Here is a 19,440-nt window from a genome sequence, read left to right as displayed (position 1 = left end):
TGATGTCATTCTGATTGGCAGATACGCTTTTCTTAGGCTACTTTAAAGCTGTGTTTTTGCCCCTTATGATGTATTGTAGTTTGCATAGATTTTTTTAGACGTCTATGATGTAGGCATTAAATATAAACAATGTCATAGAACACAGTGAAATAAACTAACAGATATGACACTTTTGTCTATAAGGTAGCACAACGTGAACACCAACTTATTTACAAAAGTTTATAAAAATAAACATGTATGAAAATTATATTTATTACATTGTACATGGTAACAACATCACTGCACGTGCCCTACACCCGCAACCAAACTTCCGCCTCCGGAGGCAGTATTTGGATTTCGATTGGAGTCCACCGTTAGGGGAGTGGAAGGGGAGCCGATCTCTCCCATACTACTGGGCCACAGGGACGTCAGCTACGGGTTGCAGGGATCGTAGTCCGTAACTAGACGTAGTACATCGTAGCCTACCCTTGTACTGAAAGAAACCCGTTCAGATTGCGCCGGATGACAACATATTCTTAATCTGGATTTCTGCAGCGTTTTAACGTTTATTTCAAAGCGAGCCATCGCCTTTTCTCAAGATGCTATCAATTATTTTTTTATTCAATAGAGAGACAAAGCCTGCGTGAGTGGTAGGCTACGCGGCTTTCTCTACACGGTAAAATTGTGTGGGTGTCTTCGCCGATTGTCGCCCTACACATGTTTTTTTTTTTACCTCTATGTAATGATTAGGCCTAAATAATATGCATGTAAAAAGGAAAATCTCTACCAGACTCGAACATAGTCTTTGACAACTTGGTGGCAAGATATTAGGATCCGAAGGGGGGCTTTTGAATGACTGAAAAAAACAGCACAATTTTTACCACAGCAGCGGTTAATTTTGGACACCGTTTGAGGTAAATATATTTCTAGTGGTGCTTAATAAGTTAGACTTCAATCTGTTTTTAGTAAATCTTTGCCCACACTTCATTTCCCTTATTTGTAGCTAACCCAATGGAAAGTAGAAAAAGGTTAGGCTACTACGTGATCATTTATCAGTAGAGACAAAAAAAACTCGTATTCCATCTTGTTGACCCATAGCCGAATTGCTTAGAAACAGGACAGCCAAAATGTAGAGTTTTGAAGACACGTTTTCTTTACTGTAAGCTATTGTGTGTAGTATCGTAATGTAAATGCAGACTTACTGTGATATCAATAACAATTAGCAGGAAGACTGCTTCATTGATCATAAAAGATCTTGATGTTGGTATTCACTAAATCCCCCATCCCCTTTCATAGACGACTGTTGATTGGACTTGCATTGCATTATTATTGTTGATTTATTATTAACAATGCTCTTCTTCAACATTATTCCACATTTTCAATCAGCATCCTGAAGCAAACAGTGTATCTGAGAGAAGCCATATTATTCTGTTTAAACTCAGACTCTTGCTCTACTGGGTGAAACATCCAACATTCCAGCCCAATCCTTTCTGATGAAATATTTAGTCATTTAGCAGACGCTCTTATCCACTGGGTTCTGTTGTTCAAAAGTAGTTATTGTGATTGATGAAAGGTGTTTGGAAAAACAAAACGCAGAACATATATTGTTAGAGGGGGCCAGTTGCTAGATAATGTGCCTGCCCGGCTACGTACAGTGTTATCGTTGACTTACAAGGTACAGGGCTTTTGCCAGTTGCTATGGTTCCTGTGGATACAGGTAGAGTGACTAGATATGAAAGGCTTTCAACTCAGTTTACTGTACTGCATTTGTTTGACCCTGTGTGATTCCTCTAAAGCTTTGAAAAGTAACCCTAAAGTGGACACAAATAGCCGCAGGAAGACCAAACATGTTTCCAATGCAGCCTGAAAAAGGTTGACCCAATTGTTGAGCTTCATAAAGCTGCCAGACATATTGGGTTCATCGTGTCTTGAAAAGGAAGCACACATTTGTATTAATCCGGAAAAAGGGGTTTATTTACCTTTGCAAGTGTGTCAACAGACAAGCCAACTCACCACTTACATCACAATCTGGGATGGATTCAGGTTCGAAGTCAAAAACATGAAGTAGCTATCAACCATATCTATATCCTGGGTCTGCCTTCCCAACCTCTTGAGAGTTCAAATGGAATAAACAGGGCTGTGAAGGATGAGAGACTCGTGATTAAACTGCTTTGAGGAAGCAGACATCCATGTTTCCATCTTCACTTTTGGCTTTATTAGTCACCACTCGTGTGTCTGTTGTTGTCAAGGTAGAGTCTATTCAGCAGAACAAACTGGCATGTTTACTTAAGATGTATTAGCAGATAAAACTCTTGTGTATCTTAATCTATTATTCTTTCATGTTGATCCTAATAAAAACAGGTAATTTGCATCCTTTGAGTGGCTGGGAGATTTTTGGCTGTTTTGAAATGTTGAAGTGGATATATATACTCCCAGCCATGTTTCAGACAGACTGTCAATACATTTTTATCCCAGCAGTGGGAAAATTAAAGACATTGAAATATTTGAATATTTTGTGTGCCAGTGTAATAATAATGCCTTCATCACTATCTTTTCAACCCACGTCCATGGACTAAAAATAGAAAAGAGAGAGAGAGAACAAATTAGAAAATACAATGAACAATTTAAATGTTGTAGTCAAAGAGTGAACTCCATACAATGTAGAAGCATATCCTCTAAAGCCAATTCACTTCACAAGAGGGCAAATGGTTAAAACATTTACTGTGTGACATTTGCTATGTTGCCATTGTAAATGATACCAGCAGGTCTGAAACAACAGTGTTCAGTGTTTATACAAGTGATAAGCTTTTTACTGCAGTCTTCACCTGTCCCCAGATGAACATTGGCTTCTGATCCGTGACAGCATAAAATATCTCTCAATTCGCTGTTTCAATATCGAATAACTCAGATTTACAGGGATCTTTGTGAATTTAAACCAAATTCCTATAGCATTCAGTCTTTCTTTTCTCTGTTGAAAGATATGAAACACAGAATGTGCCTGGATGATACTCTTGTTTGAAGTACTTAATTAATGACTTATCTTGGTAGTTTTTATGTGTGTGTGTGTGTGTGTGTTGTGTGGTAGTGTGTGTGTTGAAGTTGCAATGGAACTGGAACATTCCTCATCCTGAAGGACTGTGATTATTATATTATATTAATTATATAATTGAATTTTAGGACTGCAGACATGTTTTTATATTTTGACAAATTGTATTGCATATATTATTAACAAAAATACATTTTAGTTGTGCGAAGAGAAACAGACTCGTGCTTCTTTGAGATCTCTTTGTGATTTCGTTATTTCTTTTTCCTCAGGATCATTCGTTTGTGGTAAGATGCTGGCTTCCTTGGTCCAGCTTGGAGAACCTACACTTGAGGCATGTTTGGTGAGAAAGCTCTTGTGACAATGCCTGCTCACCCGGGGGAAGAATGGTCTACTCCACTATCATTCACCCTGTGGAGGCCAGGGAGACCAACACTAGCCTCTGCTGCTGGGTCTCAGTGGGGCTGCTGAACCTCTCAGAGAAGCTGCTCCAGGGCCAGCAGCAGGACATGGAGAACGCCTCAGTGGGCTCTGGAGCCCCTGTGCAGCCGGTCACCCCCACCACCGAGGCCCTGGGGAGAGTGCAGGGTGTGAGCCTGCCTCTCCAGGTCTTCTTCTGCACCGTCATCGTCTCCATCCTGCTGGTGGCCCTGCTGGGAAACGTGGTGGTCTGCCTGATGGTCTACCAGCGCTCCGCCATGCGCTCCGCCATCAACATCCTGTTGGCCAGTTTGGCCTTCGCTGACATGATGCTGGCCATCCTCAACATGCCCTTCGCCCTGGTCACAGTGATCACCACGCGTTGGATCTTCGGGGATGTCTTCTGCAGGGTGTCTGCCATGTTCTTCTGGCTCTTCGTCATGGAGGGTGTGGCTATACTGCTTATAATAAGTATAGACCGGTTCCTTATAATCGTCCAGAAACAAGACAAGCTGAGCCCTCACAGGGCTAAGGTGCTCATAGTGATTACCTGGGCCCTCTCTCTCTGTTTTTCCTTCCCCCTGGCCATCGGCCATCCGTCCCTTCAGATACCATCCAGGGCCCCTCAGTGCGTGTTTGGCTACACTAGTCATCCAGGGTACCACGCCTATGTGCTGGTCCTGATGCTGGTCTTCTTTTTCATCCCCTTCATGGTCATGCTATACACCTTCATGGGGATCCTAAACACTATCCGCCACAACGCGATCCGCATCCACAGCCACCCAGACAGCATCTGCCTGAGTCAGGCCAGCAAGTTAGGCCTGATGAGCCTGCAGAGGCCCTTCCAGATGAAGATAGATATGAGCTTTAAGACGCGTGCCTTCACCACCATCCTCATCCTGTTCTCTGTGTTTACGGCGTGCTGGGCTCCGTTCGCGGCGTACAGCCTGGTGTCGACCTTCAGCAGAGGCTTCTACCTGAAGGACAGCTTCTTTGAAATTAGCACGTGGCTCCTTTGGTTGTGCTACCTCAAGTCGGCCCTCAACCCTCTTATATACTACTGGCGGATTAAGAAGTTCCGTGTCGCCTGCCTTGATCTGATGCCCAAGTACTTTAAGTTTCTTCCTCAGCTACCAGGGCACACTAAGCGAAGGATCCGGCCCAGCGCTGTGTACGTCTGTGGGGAGCACCGCTCCGTGGTTTAACACTGGACTAGGAAGACATACATTTCACTGCCAATTTTTTTAATAATTTGACTGTTTTCTTCTTCCCCCCCCCCATCTACTCTCGCTCGCCTTTCAAATCAAGATGAGTTGTGATATTGCTGTTTGACTACAACAGTACAGTTTTGCTGTGTAGAATTTGTTTACAAAGCATGTCAATTAACTGCTTAAGTGGTTTTGAATATTGTCATATTCAGACAGCCAGTGTACATTTTGTCATTGGTATTTCGATTTAAATGTTTTGTATGTGCCTATTAATTAGTCTATGCCAGTCAGAATGCTGCTATATCTGGTGAAAAACGTGCAATTTCAGTGTACTGTACTTAACTTGAATGTAATAAAAAGTAGACATTTCTTACCTTAACAGTCTTGTGTGTTTACTTCTGGTTATGTTAACTACTGTCTGGTTTACTTCTGGCTTTTCATGGACGTTCTCCGTTCACTGACTCCATTATAATGAATGTTTCTTAGAGCATTAATAAAATATCTCTCCTTGAAAAACTACCTCTCCTTGAAAAACTATTATTTTCATGGTCAGATTGATATGCTTTACTTGAATGGTGAAAATTCTCTGGATTTGTATTTTAAAAAATATTTTGAAATGATGTCCTTGAATCCTAATTGCCTAAATGTTTTGACTTGAAGAAGTTGTCAAATTTTTCATATTTTAAGGTTTTACATAAATGAGGCCGTTTTGTTTAAGTCAAGTGTTTGTTTTTCAATACAGGCTTAGCATTAATTAGTATTTGGATCACAAATGGCTTGTCTTCACTCAGAGGTACAAAACATCCTGTGTTTTTGTCCCCTGAGGGGCTGTGCATGGAAGACATTTCCAGTGTGCATTAATGCATGATGTCCCTGGGAGGTCATTTCCATAAGTCTGCCTCTAAAAATCCCATACTTTAATATTACATTGGTCACACCTGTTACAAAATACCATGTTGAATATGGAAAGCGTGGAGGAAGACTATTAGTAGTCATATCTGGTGGGGATGCATTATTTGGGGAGGTTTATTCCGTTTGATGTGCAAACAGGTTTTGGATATTGGATTGGAATTCTGCTTGCATTTTGCATTTGACTGGGATGGATAGTAAACAGGTCATTAGATAGACTCTGAATTTCAAAGCTTTGTATTTTGATGTCATGTTAATAGACACATGAAAGCTGAGGTAATCTCTGTTGACACATGGGGGGGACATCAAGAGCAGCTGAGGTTGCAGACTGGCTCCAACATCACCCTAAACTGATGACTGGGAAAGGTCAGTGGGTGGGATTATAAGATGGTCGTCATTTAACCTCCAAGAGACTGTGGCTTTGATGGCGTTTTGCAACCTGGCCAGGTTCACTTAGATAAAGATAACTCAAATGAACTCACTGTTGGGCTACGGTGATTCTTTTCAGCTTCGCGCATATAAAAGATGGTGCTCTTAATCAGCTTCCTCTATGGAATTCATTACTCTGCCTGCGGTGACTAATGAGCGTGCCTGGGGCTTTGAAGCTCACTTTAATCATAGCTTAGAACAGTATTACTAAGCAACAGCAACTTGGGGGTGTCTCAAGTGATGCGGTGTGAAGACGGTAGATGTGCCATTATCGAGTTTGGAGGGGTTTCTTCTTAAAGACAAACGTGTATTTAATACGGTAACAGTTCCTCAGTCAAAATAGACAACGTAGGTTATTGTAATCGTGCTGCAGCCCTGGTGAACAGTAGCCTAGATCTACATACATGCCAGAGATGGCAAACGTTCACACAGTGAAATATGTATATTTCACTCAAGTGGAAGTACAGATACTCGTGTTTAAAAAGAAGTTGAAGTAGCCTACTCAAGTTAAAGAAGTAGGCTATGGGCTATGCCTCTGACATATAGGGGAGAGTGGGGTGATTTGTGCCACGGGGAAGCTGTGCCACCCCCTGTTTCTAGGGAACCACAGAAGAAATTGGTCATGTGACCACACATTTTTGAAGAGTCAGTCATTTTACTCATCCTGCAAAGAAGAGAGCCTCATTGCATGAGAGGTAGACACATTTAAGTTCAAAAAACAGTTTTTTGCCTTCCAGAGTAACATTTCTATGATCAAGGTTTTTTGACTGTTCTGTCTGAAGAGTTATAGACAAGTTTGAAAACATTTCACTCATTTTTGAGTGCTTTGGTAAGCTACACATAGGCCTAGGGTTGCCAACCATCCCAAATTCTCCGGGACATCCCAAATGATGGGTGATTTTGATTTGTCCCGTCAGGGACAGCCCCAGTCCCTTCCAATCACAGCCTCACCAGCCAATACTAGGCTACTGTAAACGCGCCAAAACTCACGCAAACGTTGCTAAAGGACAAGGTTGTTGGTGACGGTGTTTGTGAACTGGCCACTGGTGAGGTGAACGTTATCGGGTGTCAAAATGAGAAACTTGTAATAATTGTCTTGACTATTACTATGAACAATACATCCAAGCGAGTGACTATAAGTGGTTTGCCAAAATTACAGGAAATTAGTAGGTTTATGGTGTGGCTAATAAAAGCTTGCGATTTCCGTTATTGTTGGTCAGCTGTTGGTACCTGGAAGAAAGTGTCCCTCATTTAGGGTTGAGGAAGTTGGCAACCCTAGCTACACATTGAGTCTATATAGCTACCATGATTTTAGCTCAAAACAGCTGGATGATGCATTTTTTCCAAAAACGTGGGATTGGGGTGATTTGTGCCAAAGGGCCTGGGTTAAGTTGTGCCAGATCTGTGAAGAGAATTGCAGTCAATTTGGTCTTCATTTGAATTTCATTTTGTTCTGAACATGTGTTCATGGAAATTACCTTTAAATAGAATTGCATAAAAAATCTCAACTCAACTTTGTTCTGATGTGTTCATGAAGCCCTAGGCCTTGTTTAGGAAAATTGACCTTTGACGTGCTCATGTGGCGCAATAGGCTTGTACAAAAATCGGCCTTTGATGTTGTAAAATAACTTGAAATAAATAAAATATACTGTTTTACTTCAATAATCAATGGCACAATTAACCCCAATGTGTTCTCTCTAAAGGCACAACTTACCCTCCAACGGGGGCAAGTTGTGCCACAAGATGGAAAGCTTTTCGGAAAGCTATATTTCTTAAATACTACATTTCAGATGCAAAGTGATTGTTCCCAGGGATGCACCACATCGTGAAATATATGTACATATTTTAGTTGGAAGCATTACTTTCATGACCTCGCTCTAAAGTCACTTTAAGTAAAAACTGGCACACCTCACCCCACTCTCCCCTAGGCCTACTTAAAACTAAAGTAGGCCTAATGACCCTGGTTTGAAAACGTAAGAAGTAGAAAGTACAGACATTAGTGCCAAACATTTAACGACTGAAAGTAAAAAGTTGGCAGAAAAATAAATAGTGAAGTAAAGTACTGAAACCAGAACAATCTACTGAAGTACAACTTCCTGTCTCTGCTACACACTACAACGTCAATTTAAGCAATAAGCCCCAAGAGGCCGTGGTTTAAAACCCCCTTACCTGTGCATTTTTTCCATGGACCATCCACAATTTAACCGCTAATGCGAGTTGTAGTCGGCCTACAACGAGAAGTCAAATCTTGTTCGCTTTTATTCATTTGTTTGACTTTGTGTAGGCCTATACTACAGGTGTTTCAAGGCCATCATGAAATGTATCTTTCAACTAAAAGTTGATTGTTGCTTGTATATCCCTGTGCTTTTGTATTAAATAAAGCAAGGTCAGACATGCACTTCCAAATGAACCGTCTGCCATCTGCAGCATTTAAAATGCGTTTGCGATTACAATATTGTGCTATTTGACGTTCCTCCGTTAGTGTTTATAATTGTATGTGATGACTCCAGACAAAATTCCATGTGAAAACGAAAATGTCAATAAAGGGATAACTTTGGAAGTAAGATGATTTACATGAACTATGGGTTGCATTTTCTGAGCAGCTCTTTGAGATTCCAACAGTATGCCAAGTGGTTCATCGTTTCATTCTCCTACGTAGGCAGGTCCGTTACAGACAACGACTACAGACCGACAGTAAATTGACCCCAATAACCAAACTCTGCTGTAGATGTAACAACGATATCCCATTACATGCTTGTCCAGGTATCAGACATTGATTTTAAGGCCTGGTAAGAGGCCATATACTAGGAGAGGGGAGATAAATAATCTGGTTCTCACAACACTGCTCCAGACGGTGCCATCTCACTGTTTCCATGGCAATGTGAGGCACGTGCCTGTGTATATCTCCTTGTCCTCTGTTGATGCACTGAGAGGCTGTATGAAATGTATACATTTCAGGCCACCCACTCGTGTTGTTAATTATCTCCACAGAGAAACAGCTTTCAAGCAATTGTTCAGAAACATACATTTACAATTCAATAATGTTCAAGCTGTTTGATGAAATGTCACTTGAGATGATAATGTAATGAGGCAACGTAAATTGTTTCTGACATTTTATTTCCTTCATAATTTTGAACTTTTTATTTAGAGTTCACTTTCATTGTTAGAGGATGGGGAAGTTACATACATACCTATAACCATTCCGAACCAGGTAGGCATCATCTTTTGTAATGAGTAGCCTACTTGTTTCCTGTCGAAGGCACTGGTGATATGTAAAGTAATGCTCAAAAACATAAAGATAGTGATATAGTTGTCATCCAGTTGTTGTCGGTCAACATTCTTAGTACGATCAACAACAACAAAAACAGATGCATGGACACATTGATGGGGTCAAGTTGTTTAGACATTTTATTTCATCTTTAGTGACATTATTACCTCACTGAGGATTTTCATGTTAATTATGACAAGAAACATCCCACAAAGGAATTTAGAGGACATTTATTTCAAATGACTGGGCCATTACCATTTCTCAATGCTACCATGTAATACTTAAAAAAAAAATTTTCCTATAGAGAACAGATAAAACAGTTGACAATTTTTGTTCTGTTAAGACAACCTTTGAATGATTCAACGCAATCATTCATTTGAAACATTTCTGTCACGACATGGATTCGGTCACTCCTCTGTGGCGGCAGTCTTTTTCGGAGTGATGACCAGATCTTTCACTTCCGCCACGAGCCCCACCAGCTCCTTCTGGATGACCTGTGCCTGGTCCCCCTCCTCTGGGTGGTCCCCCTGGCTGCCTCCCTGGTCCTGGCCCTGGTCCTGGCCCTGATCCTGGCCCACCAGCTGCTTGACCACCAGCATCTGACATCTGGACAGCAGCCTGTGCTGCTCCTGAAACACAACACCAGAGGAAACCCAAAACGTCAAAACCACCAAACAGAAACACAATCCAAATACTTGGGTGCTACGGAAGCTGAAGGTTTGCTACTCAGACAGACGGGGGGAGGGGGGGGGGGGTGTCGTACGTCAGGAATGCGTCCGGTGAGGGTCCCGATGATCTGGGGTACGCAGCGTCCAGGGGCGTGCAGCATGCAGCTGGTGCTGCCCTGGAACAGGAGCACGCTGGCCAGATGCAACACCAGGGCGGGGTCGTCCGAGTCCTTCAGCTGCTCCAGCAGAGCCTGCCTGTGCATGAACAAGGCCTGTCTGAGGGGGGAGAGTGAACACAGTCAACACACCGGAACTTCCGACTGGGCCATGGAGGATACATTTGTTTAAGTATTGGAATGCGTTTGATCTGAATAACATTTCTTCACAGCGTGCAGTTTTACCTCTCTTTTTTCTTGTCAATTTTCTTCAGCATGAATCCGCACACCTCTGCAGAAATTTCTAAATTGGCTAGAAAATCTTCAACTGACTAGAGGGAGGGGGGGGAAAATAGATTGATTAAGGTGCATTCAGCTGTAGATATGTCAAATACTTAAAAGATCCATGGGCATCCTGCAACTTTCACAACTGAATGTTGAGCTCACTTTGCCATTCAAGCAGTTGTGCAGCTTCATCAAAGGTGTCCTAGTTTCCTCTTGCAGCTTTCCCAGGATCTTTGCTCTAACCTACAGGGAAAAGACACATGGAATAGGAATGTGTCCACAGCCTTGCCAAGACTGCCACTAGCTCTGCTAGGATGGCGAGGGCGAGGAGTGTGTCACGGTGAGAGCTGACCTCGTTGGTGATGGAGCTTGGGCTTTCTGCAGACATCATGAGTTCTGCTGCCAGGAAGTTCACCAGGATGTTGGTGACATCTGTACACACGGTCTTCAGGATGTGCTTCACTATAGTGACCTGGGTCTCGTCTGTGCGGTCAAAGCATTTCAGGTGATGTTTACGATTGGGAATATTTCGGTTTCACGTTTGGAATGCTTTCGAAAATGAGTACGGTCGATTTATCGTACACTGCGGCTGCCCTTAAAAATTCACTAACCTGAGAAGAACTTGGTCCCTTTTTCAAAGAGTCGGATGTTGTTGTACAGGTTGGCCAGCTCCTCCTGCAGCTCCTTCACGCTCCTCTTCTTGGTGGGTCCAGACGGGGAACAGGTGGAGGACAGGAACACTGCCCGCATCACTTCCTGATAAGTCTTCTTCAAAGGCCTGAAACAGAACCACACACAGCTCATGCATATGCTGATGCTGAACGGTAGGCACACTGACTTTTAGGGGAAGGGCATAGATGAATATTAACAGTGTATAACTAACAACCCGTTTTCTCAAAAGGGGAGGCAGACAACAATAGGAGTGATCGACATTTAGGCTTGTCCAATTGTCCGGGACAAGTAAAAATAAAATACCTTCAAGTACTTTGTACGAAACAACCCCAATCAGTTATAAAATAACATTTATCAACTTGCTATCTGTCTATAGTTGTCTTTTTTTATAAATTAGCAAATGTTTTTGTTTTGGGCAAATACATTCAGGTGTTGGACAAGTAAAAAATATGTCCAACTTGCCTGAAGGACAAGTGGCCCAAAAAATGTATGTCAACCTCTGAATAAACACTCCTAGTCAGCTCAATAGGGACTTGTACCTTGTTAACTGTTCTGCCAGTTCAGACAAGATGTCTTCAGGGCAGTCACAAACCCGCTCTTCTAAGACAGCTGCAATCTCCTCCGCCGTCATAAAGTCTACCTCTGTCTGTCTGTTACGATCTGCAAAAGAGTTACACAAAATGTAATTAGACTCCAGGGGAACTAAACCTCCCTTTGTCTTCCGATGACAGGATTAATAACCTAAGGGAGTAACATTTGCCAAAGCAGCCATTAAGAACTTGTTACAGTGTTCTGGCTTAACGAGCTCACATTCTCCGTCATTAGGTCAGTGATAACACGCAGCAGCAACAATGTCAAAGAGCTTCTGTCGTACTCTGCTGGGTGGCGGTTGTTTCTTCATCGCTGTCATCGTCCCTCTTGCCCTTTTTCTTGGTCTTGCGTATCCGGATCTCTCTGGCGTTGCCGCCTCCACCACTTTTTACACTGCCACTGCCCTCTGAAAACCAACAAATGTGACATGTGCTAGGAAAAAGGTCCGCTTTTCGTCTATGTTCAAATCACGCTAGGATGCAAACTTTTTATTTATTTTTTATATCTTAAACATCATCTGTTGTCAGCAAAGTATAAGTCAGAAGTGGCAAAGAGTTCAACCAAAATATTCCAGAATGCCAATGGTGCAGAAAGATAAAGGATGAGGGGAATCTAGAAATAGGTCATCGCTACCTGTGGCCTTTTTCCGTCGCTCGGCCTCCCTCTTCTCTTTTTTGGAAGTGTTTGGGCCCTCGCTCACTACAGACGACTGCTTGAGGTCCTCTTCGGTTATCAGGAACACAGGGTTGTTTTTCACCTCCTGAGAGACCGGCGGGGTTGCTTTAACGTTACGTCATTTAGCAGACTTACAGTAAGTACAGGGACATTCTCCCTGAGGCAAGTAGGGTGAAGTGCCTTGCCCAAGGACACAACGTCATTAGGCACGGTCGGGAATCTAACTGGCAACCTTCTGATTAATAGCGCGAATCCCTAACCGCTCAGCCATCTGACCCCCCTATAATTTGGGGAACTTTATCACGTCGGACTATTACGTCAATAATGAAACAATATAGGGATGCTCATTTTTTTAATCGATGCTTGTTAACTACCATTAACCGACAATATTTAACCGATAAAAAAAATATATCAATAAAACACTTTTTCTTCCCATAAGAGCTTGATCTTTGCAGCTTGGCTGCACAACACGGAAGTAGCCTACAATTACTTTGCTGCCACTCAACAAAAACAGAGGTTGCCAAGGTAGCAAAAAGTCACTAGATTTGTCGCTAGTCACGACTTTGTTATTATTATTATCACTAGGGGAGGTGAACAGATGCTAAATCTTGCAACACTGTCACTCAATTGGCAGCACTTTACTAACATGTCAACATTTGTATTATGAGCATCCCTACAATACCATGATATAACCAGGCCTACCTTCTGGGCTTTATGCTGCATGGCTTCCTCAAAGAGGGAGAGACAGTTGCCAATGAATTTCTCGCTGACGACCACAGTGCCTCCCAGCACTCGGGCAGAGGAATGAACGTTGGTGTTTCTCATGGCCTGGTTGATCAGAATGCCTATGTCCTCGTCAGACAGACAGCTGGGCAACATGGACTACATCAAAAGAGAAACAGATGGAGAGCGGGTCAGTGGACGATCCGATTTGTCAGCCTAATGTGACTCCTTAAAGAAACATCCAATGAAGTTGGGGCATCGGACCTGAAGGTCAGTCCAGGTGGCTGAGCTGACCGCCTCCTCCACAGACGCTTCCACCTGGTCCACGATGACCTGGCCCACACAGACGGCTCTCAGGAACAGCAGCTTGCTGGACTTGAAGCGCTTCCTGATGTAGGTTGCAGGCTCAGGGATCCCAAGCCTTATCAAGGCATCAAACTCTGAGAGGATTCAAATAAAGAGAAAGAAAAGAAGACGAATATGGAAAGATCGTCGATGTGACTTACCTAACTGACACATTATGACAGTCAGGAAGACGTGACTGTAATCAGTATTTAAACCAGGGGTTTTCAACTGGTTTTGTCCCAGGGACCACCATTCTTACTAGAAAGTAATCCACGGCCCACTGATGTGCCTGCGCGCGCGTGCCTGTGTGTGTGTGCGTGCATAGAAGGAAGTTTTAACATTTGGTTTTCCATGTTGTTTTCATTTGAAAACCTCAAACAAATCTCGATATATCTACTTAAAAACCTCAAACAATATACATAGAATCTGAAAAATTGAAATATGTGTATGAGAGATTCTGAACAATAATAAAATATAAATTAAAAGAAAAGGGGAAAAGGGGAGTCAGGTGGCTGAGCGGTGAGGGAGTCGGGCTAGTAATCTAAAGGTCGCCAGTTCGATTCCCGGCCACACCATGACGTTGTGTCCTTGGGCATGGCACTTCACCCTACTTGCCTCGGGGAATGTCCCTGCACTTACTGTAAGTCGCTCTGGATAAGAGCGTCTGCTAAATGACTAAATGTTAATGTAAAAAAACCTCAAACAAATCTAGAAAAATCTGTTTAGCGAATTTATATAAAAAATGGTGGACTGATCAACTTAAGCTGTGTCTACTACCGCCCACTTGTGCACTTCGAGCACTGACTTTCAGTGCTTAGGCCGCTTCACTCACAAAACCTGCAGAAATTCAGTGCACTGAAAGTACCCGGATGGCGCACTGCAAACGGTCCAAAAAAAACTGTGTACAACGATGGACACTACTCGCCCTAAACGGGCGCCATATTGGCTACGTAGCGGAAAAGGAGGAGCCTTTTCAGCAGCTTTTTTCCACTTGAGTGGAGAAGCGCGTTCATTTTGGCAGGTTTTGCGGGTGTCGCGAGCAGATTTGCGTCCGTCACTTCCACCAAGTGTTTAACTTAAGTGTTCCATTTGAGACAGCACTTATCAGTGACGGAGTGCACTGAATATGTAAGTGCACTGTTTTGCAGTGCACTGTATTGCAGTGTACTTTGTAAAGTGCGCGGTAGTAGACACAGCCATAGGCTTGTGTCGCAGACCCCTGCAATGCCGCCGCAGACCACCAGGGGGCCGCGGACCCCCGGTTGAAAACCTCTGATTTAAACCATTTGGAAAAATGTGACAAATTCACTTATGCGATCCTGGTAGATGTGGGTACCTAAATAACCATTCTGCCTGAGGAAGGAGTCCACCCATGAGTTCTGGGTTTTGGAGTAGATGTCGGGAATATAAACGGCTTTATCCTGCCTGCCTCCAACCACTGTGCCTTTCAGTCGGCCCGTGTTCACCAGCTCCTCCAAGACAGCTGGGAAACCACCAACAAAACATGTTAAACCAAGGTTTTCTGGCACATACAAATAGCTAATGAAATATAATTTCCAAAACATATATACCCCACAAGACAACTAGACCTGCTTACAATATAAGAGATGTTCCTGGAAACCGAATGTTCCAATCATGGTACTGACTGGTGTGGGCCTGCAGTCAAAGACATGACACATAAGGTTATGTTACAAACTTAAGCGTAGGTTAAGATAATACAACAGCAGATACAAGCCAAGACGTATAATCTACCTTGTAACTGCACTGAACAGCCCCCGAATGCGAGCTTTGTGGCGTGACACAAAAGCTGGGGTGAAAATCACACCCCTATTATACTGATCCATCTCGCCTTCTATTATCTTCCCAAGGCGTTTGGACAATTCCTAGGAGACAGATTTATAATACAAAGTTATAATAATTCAACGTTGATGAATGAGCTGGAGAAGCAATAACAGACCGGAGAAACATCAAACAGAATATGAAAGGATGCGGTATGACTTCAGGGTATGTATCTGTGCATTGTAGTTCAAGTACTTGCAAACAGGCTCGTTTTCTTCAAAGGAAATTCAGTGGCACATGGCACAATAGTTAATTGACTCACCTCAGTCAGAAAATCCCCTGGTAGGTCATAGGCCTTACATAGTTCAGCAATACTCATCATTCCAGCCTCCAGCAGTTTATCGTTCAATTCCTCAGCCATACGATCCAGGTATGTCCTGAAAGCAAGTGAAGACATTAACATCTTGGGCAGACAATCATTCATAACTTCATTTAGAGGAAATTGTTCTGACAATTTTCATATCCAGAAATACTTACACATCTATGAGCTGTCCCAACACAAGTTGAACACCTCTATCTGATCTTGCTATGTCACTGGCTCTGCTCTCAACATGGACCCAGTCAACATTAATGATCTGCAAACAATCACAAATAAAAGGTACTTATTTTACTGCAATGACACACAATGTGAAACATCAAACGTAAGAATCTTATGAAAGTTGTACATAGATGAACGAATAATATGTACATATACAACTGCTGACACACCTTCTGCAGGTCGACAATGTTGATGCGGCCTAAAATAAGTGGAAGAAAAAATAAGCTCAAGATAACAATTGTGGCAATACGTGCGACATATTATCGTAAAGAGTTGGTTAACGACTGAGTACAGACCTCCATGAACATACAGCTCATCGCGAATTTCCCTGCTGATCTGAGTCGGGGTGATATATTCTTTTCCATCAAGTGTGTGCACCACATCCAACTTTTTCTCTTCCACAAGTTTGGCAATAATTTCAATGCAGTTCCTCTCTGACAGCCTGTGGACATCGATAACATGCTCCTTTGACACTAGGTTGCAGCAGCTGACTGGTCAACTGGACTGGGGATATCGTTAGCCTAACAAGCAGCTGTTAGCTATGTTTGATATGCTTGAGCAAAATATAAATCTGCTCTACATTATGGGGAATTTGGTTAACCAAGTAGCAAGCTACCACATACAGTCGGATTAACGTTGTCTACTCTTGGAATGCCACTATTGTTATTAGATGCTAACTAGCTAAATACAAACATGACTTCTTAGCAAGCTAGCATGTGATAGTACTTTGTAATACCAGTAGCTAGTTCTTTAGCGCTACCTACCTCTGTACAGTGTCTGCAAACTGTGCTCTCTGGAAATCGGCTGCAAGTCGTCGGATTTCTTCCCAGGCCTCTGCCATTGTTGATAATTGTATATAAATTACAATTTGCTCAAAATGGAGAAGCTAAGATAGAATGCTGCAAAATGTAAAGTCAATTGAGTAGTTGACAGCGACAACATCACACATTTGTCTACTTAATTAGCTAGCTAGGCTACCCAACGCTAGTTTTCAACTAACCACACGTCAACATAACTGCAACGTAGTACGGAAAGCGACGATGTTCAAATAGGCTTCTAGTTTAAAGCTTGTAGTTGACATTAATGGACACTAGAGAGCGGTAAAGGACAGTCAAAAGAGGGAGGTTTTCACGGCGATGTCAGAAGATACAGTAAGTAATGAACTCGATGCACTTTCATGAGAGCATCAGATTCTGAGCAGAATTTTATCAATCCCAGAGCAATTGCTTTGAGTACAAGTATGCAACACAGATATTGCCAATGCAATGATAATAAATGACAGGTAGTGTAAGACAGATATTATCAGAGAAGAACATTTTAAGAAAAATCAAGGCTTTTACATTGCAGAAAATTCAAATGTATGTTCCTGGCCTTTTCTCTCTATTTTCTTATTTCGGCACATTAGCACTCTCTGGTGCCATTGCAAAAAATAATAATTTATAAATAATTTTCAGTTGTATTTTTATAACTTCCAAATGGTCAAAATATTCTGGCAAAATGTAGACCTACTGCAAATCGTTAACCACCGTGGTTAGATTTAAGTAAATTGTTATAAAATAGATTAGTAAAACTAAAACAACCATCTTTTAATTCATATGCCTCTTGGAATGTATAGGCACAATTGTTAAGCTGACTGGTTGCGTTGCAGCTTTGCAAAATGGTTCATGAAGTGTGCCTATGGTGCAGACCACAAACAACAGCCAGATAATATTACGCCATCGTAACAGAAACAGCAAGTGTGTATAAGGCCTCGTTGCTATTTATAAACTTACAGCACGGTCTGCCTTTTTTGCAGTTAATGTCTGTGCATGTTTATGAGGTGATTGCTGAAAAGCCCACACCCTCACTTGATTGAAAAAAGAAAGCATTTTCCTCAAGTATTGTTTTTTGTCAACCTTCTAAAAAGTATGTCAAGACCATAGATGTGGATTGTCAATGATCAAATACCTCAGAGCACCTTCAAGCTTCTAAATCTGAACATTTAATAAACAAGACACATGTTTGATATGCTGCATTTCCTTCAGGGAGGGACAAGAGTTCAATCTCATTCTGAACATCAAAGCAATTCTCTCTTTTCTTTATGCATTGCTACTCTTTCAAAAGATTAGGCCAAGTTTCCTCAGCAATTTAGAAATTACGAGAGTGCCTCCTTGTAATGTAATCAAATTGAGGTGCATGAGTAAACACTTTCAACTTAGCACTGTAGCTGTGAATAGTTTGTTTCTACGAGTTCAAACAATTGTTCTTCAGATACTGTCAGTAATAATTGCCCCAGATATCTTGCTTTGAGGTTTAAGTAGAAAATGCAGCTTATGCTTGTTAAGATAAAGATGGTTTGTCATCTTTAAAGCTTTTATAACAGTTTCAGAAGTCATATCTCATGTTTTAAGAATAAGATCCTTGTCCAAGGAACTTTTCAGATGAATACATCATGTAGGCCTAGTGTATAGACATAGATCCACACCAAACATTCCTACTGATGCCACTTGTTGTGACTCCTCAGTGACACTAAGGATTTCTTGAGAGGATCACTGGGTCTTAAACAAGAATAAGGTAGTTCTCAGTGCCAGAGCCCATAGGAGTCTGTTAAGTCTGTTGTCTTCATGAGGTAAAAAAGTAAGCAATGCAGATGTGCTCACATGGTATTTGGCTTCTTCAAAAGAACACCACAAGGATGTAAAGTATTATATAGTGCAGTTCTTCTGCAAGTCTCCACACAATAATTTGTCATGAAAAACGCTAAATCCTAACCTGCTACAGCAGGTGTTCAAAAAGAATGGTACTTTGCAGTGAAATACTTTGGCAGAAGATAACATAGCAGAACCAGCATGAAAGAGCCAGGACAAGGGGGACAGGATCTTCTCAGTTTTTGGTAATGGATGACTGCATAGTATTTTTCACTGCCTCCCTGTCGCTAAACTTTGATCTGAATTCAAATTCTGTTCTAAATATAGCAATGTCACATATCTTGCCAGTGTAGAGGATATTAATATTTTGATTTTGCTAATTTACTTTGATCAGGACCCCAGTTACTGATGTGCGTGCGTAAGGCAGCTGAACATTGTGCAATCATTTAGCTGGCAACACCAGAAATAGAGCTAAGTGAGCAACAGTGAGTGGGGGAGATGAAGATAGAGACAGCCAGAGAAAGAGACGGTCATTCCTACATGGGATTCCATCACTGCAGTGCTTTCCTATTGCAATCTCTGGCATCTTCTCTTTATTACCGCATATCTCCAGAAGGATTTTTTTTTCTCCAGAGAGAAAATAAATCCATTAATTCACCCAAACAATTCTCTGCTCTAAAGTAAAGCATTTAAACAAATCCAATTAAACAAAGCCAATCCAGTTGGGTTGGATATACAGTATTTGAGTTATTCATGTGTCATTCTTGTCCTCGGGTGAAATGTCAATCTTCCACACATCTGAAGTTTTGCTTGAATTCAGGCAGACATTTCCCACAGCAGGGAGCCAGAGCTGCTGCTTAGCTTTTGGTTGGGTGACAGGAGGTTAATAAGGATGTGGTCCAAGGATAGGCCCCATGGTACCAGGTACAGTATCACTCCTCACAAACTCCTTGAACCTCTGGAAGACAGCTGGTGGTCAGAGAGCTAGAGAACGCTCCGTCTGACAGGATGCACCGTGGATCTCACCGTAAGACCCACACAGATCCACTTATGTCAGCAAATTATT

General features: G+C 42.1%; 2 protein-coding genes across 2 annotated transcripts; one reads left to right on the top strand and one right to left on the bottom strand.

The window, feature by feature from the left end:
- The first annotated feature begins 420 nt into the window (after positions 1-420).
- Positions 421-5,014, top strand: gpr63 (G protein-coupled receptor 63). Its single transcript, XM_047021683.1, has 2 exons — positions 421-893; positions 3,295-5,014. Exon 2 carries the CDS (start codon positions 3,409-3,411, stop codon positions 4,645-4,647), a length of 1,239 nt encoding a protein of 412 aa, XP_046877639.1. The 5' UTR covers positions 421-893; positions 3,295-3,408; the 3' UTR covers positions 4,648-5,014.
- A 4,359-nt stretch (positions 5,015-9,373) lies between these two features.
- ufl1 (UFM1-specific ligase 1) lies at positions 9,374-16,776 on the bottom strand. The gene is made up of 19 exons (XM_047022228.1): positions 16,512-16,776; positions 16,044-16,189; positions 15,918-15,946; positions 15,687-15,784; positions 15,472-15,586; positions 15,123-15,253; positions 14,968-15,026; positions 14,707-14,853; positions 13,290-13,465; positions 13,005-13,184; positions 12,261-12,387; positions 11,911-12,033; positions 11,576-11,696; positions 10,976-11,142; positions 10,717-10,847; positions 10,527-10,607; positions 10,326-10,411; positions 10,020-10,200; positions 9,374-9,885 (listed from the first exon to the last, which is right to left on the bottom strand). The coding sequence occupies exons 1-19, from the start codon at positions 16,586-16,588 to the stop codon at positions 9,664-9,666; spliced, it is 2,397 nt and encodes a 798-aa protein (XP_046878184.1). The 5' UTR covers positions 16,589-16,776; the 3' UTR covers positions 9,374-9,663.
- Positions 16,777-19,440: the final 2,664 nt, after the last annotated feature.

Source organism: Hypomesus transpacificus, chromosome 6, assembly GCF_021917145.1.
Source record: "Hypomesus transpacificus isolate Combined female chromosome 6, fHypTra1, whole genome shotgun sequence".
In the NCBI taxonomy this organism is placed as follows: Eukaryota; Metazoa; Chordata; class Actinopteri; order Osmeriformes; family Osmeridae; genus Hypomesus; species Hypomesus transpacificus.
This window is presented reverse-complemented; position numbering and strand designations above follow the sequence as displayed.

Bases quoted from the DNA above. Each gene is read 5' to 3' on its own strand.
- ufl1 (XM_047022228.1), bottom strand. From the start codon at position 16,588: ATGGCAGAGGCCTGGGAAGAAATCCGACGACTTGCAGCCGATTTCCAG. The intron at 13,466-14,706 runs GTACCCACATCT...GAATCCTCTCAG, and splicing joins CAGGCAGAATGGTTATTTAG to AGTTTGATGCCTTGATAAGG. The intron at 11,143-11,575 runs GTACAAGTCCCT...GTTCTGTTTCAG, and splicing joins CTGGCAGAACAGTTAACAAG to GCCTTTGAAGAAGACTTATC.
- gpr63 (XM_047021683.1), top strand. From the start codon at position 3,409: ATGGTCTACTCCACTATCATTCACCCTGTGGAGGCCAGGGAGACCAAC.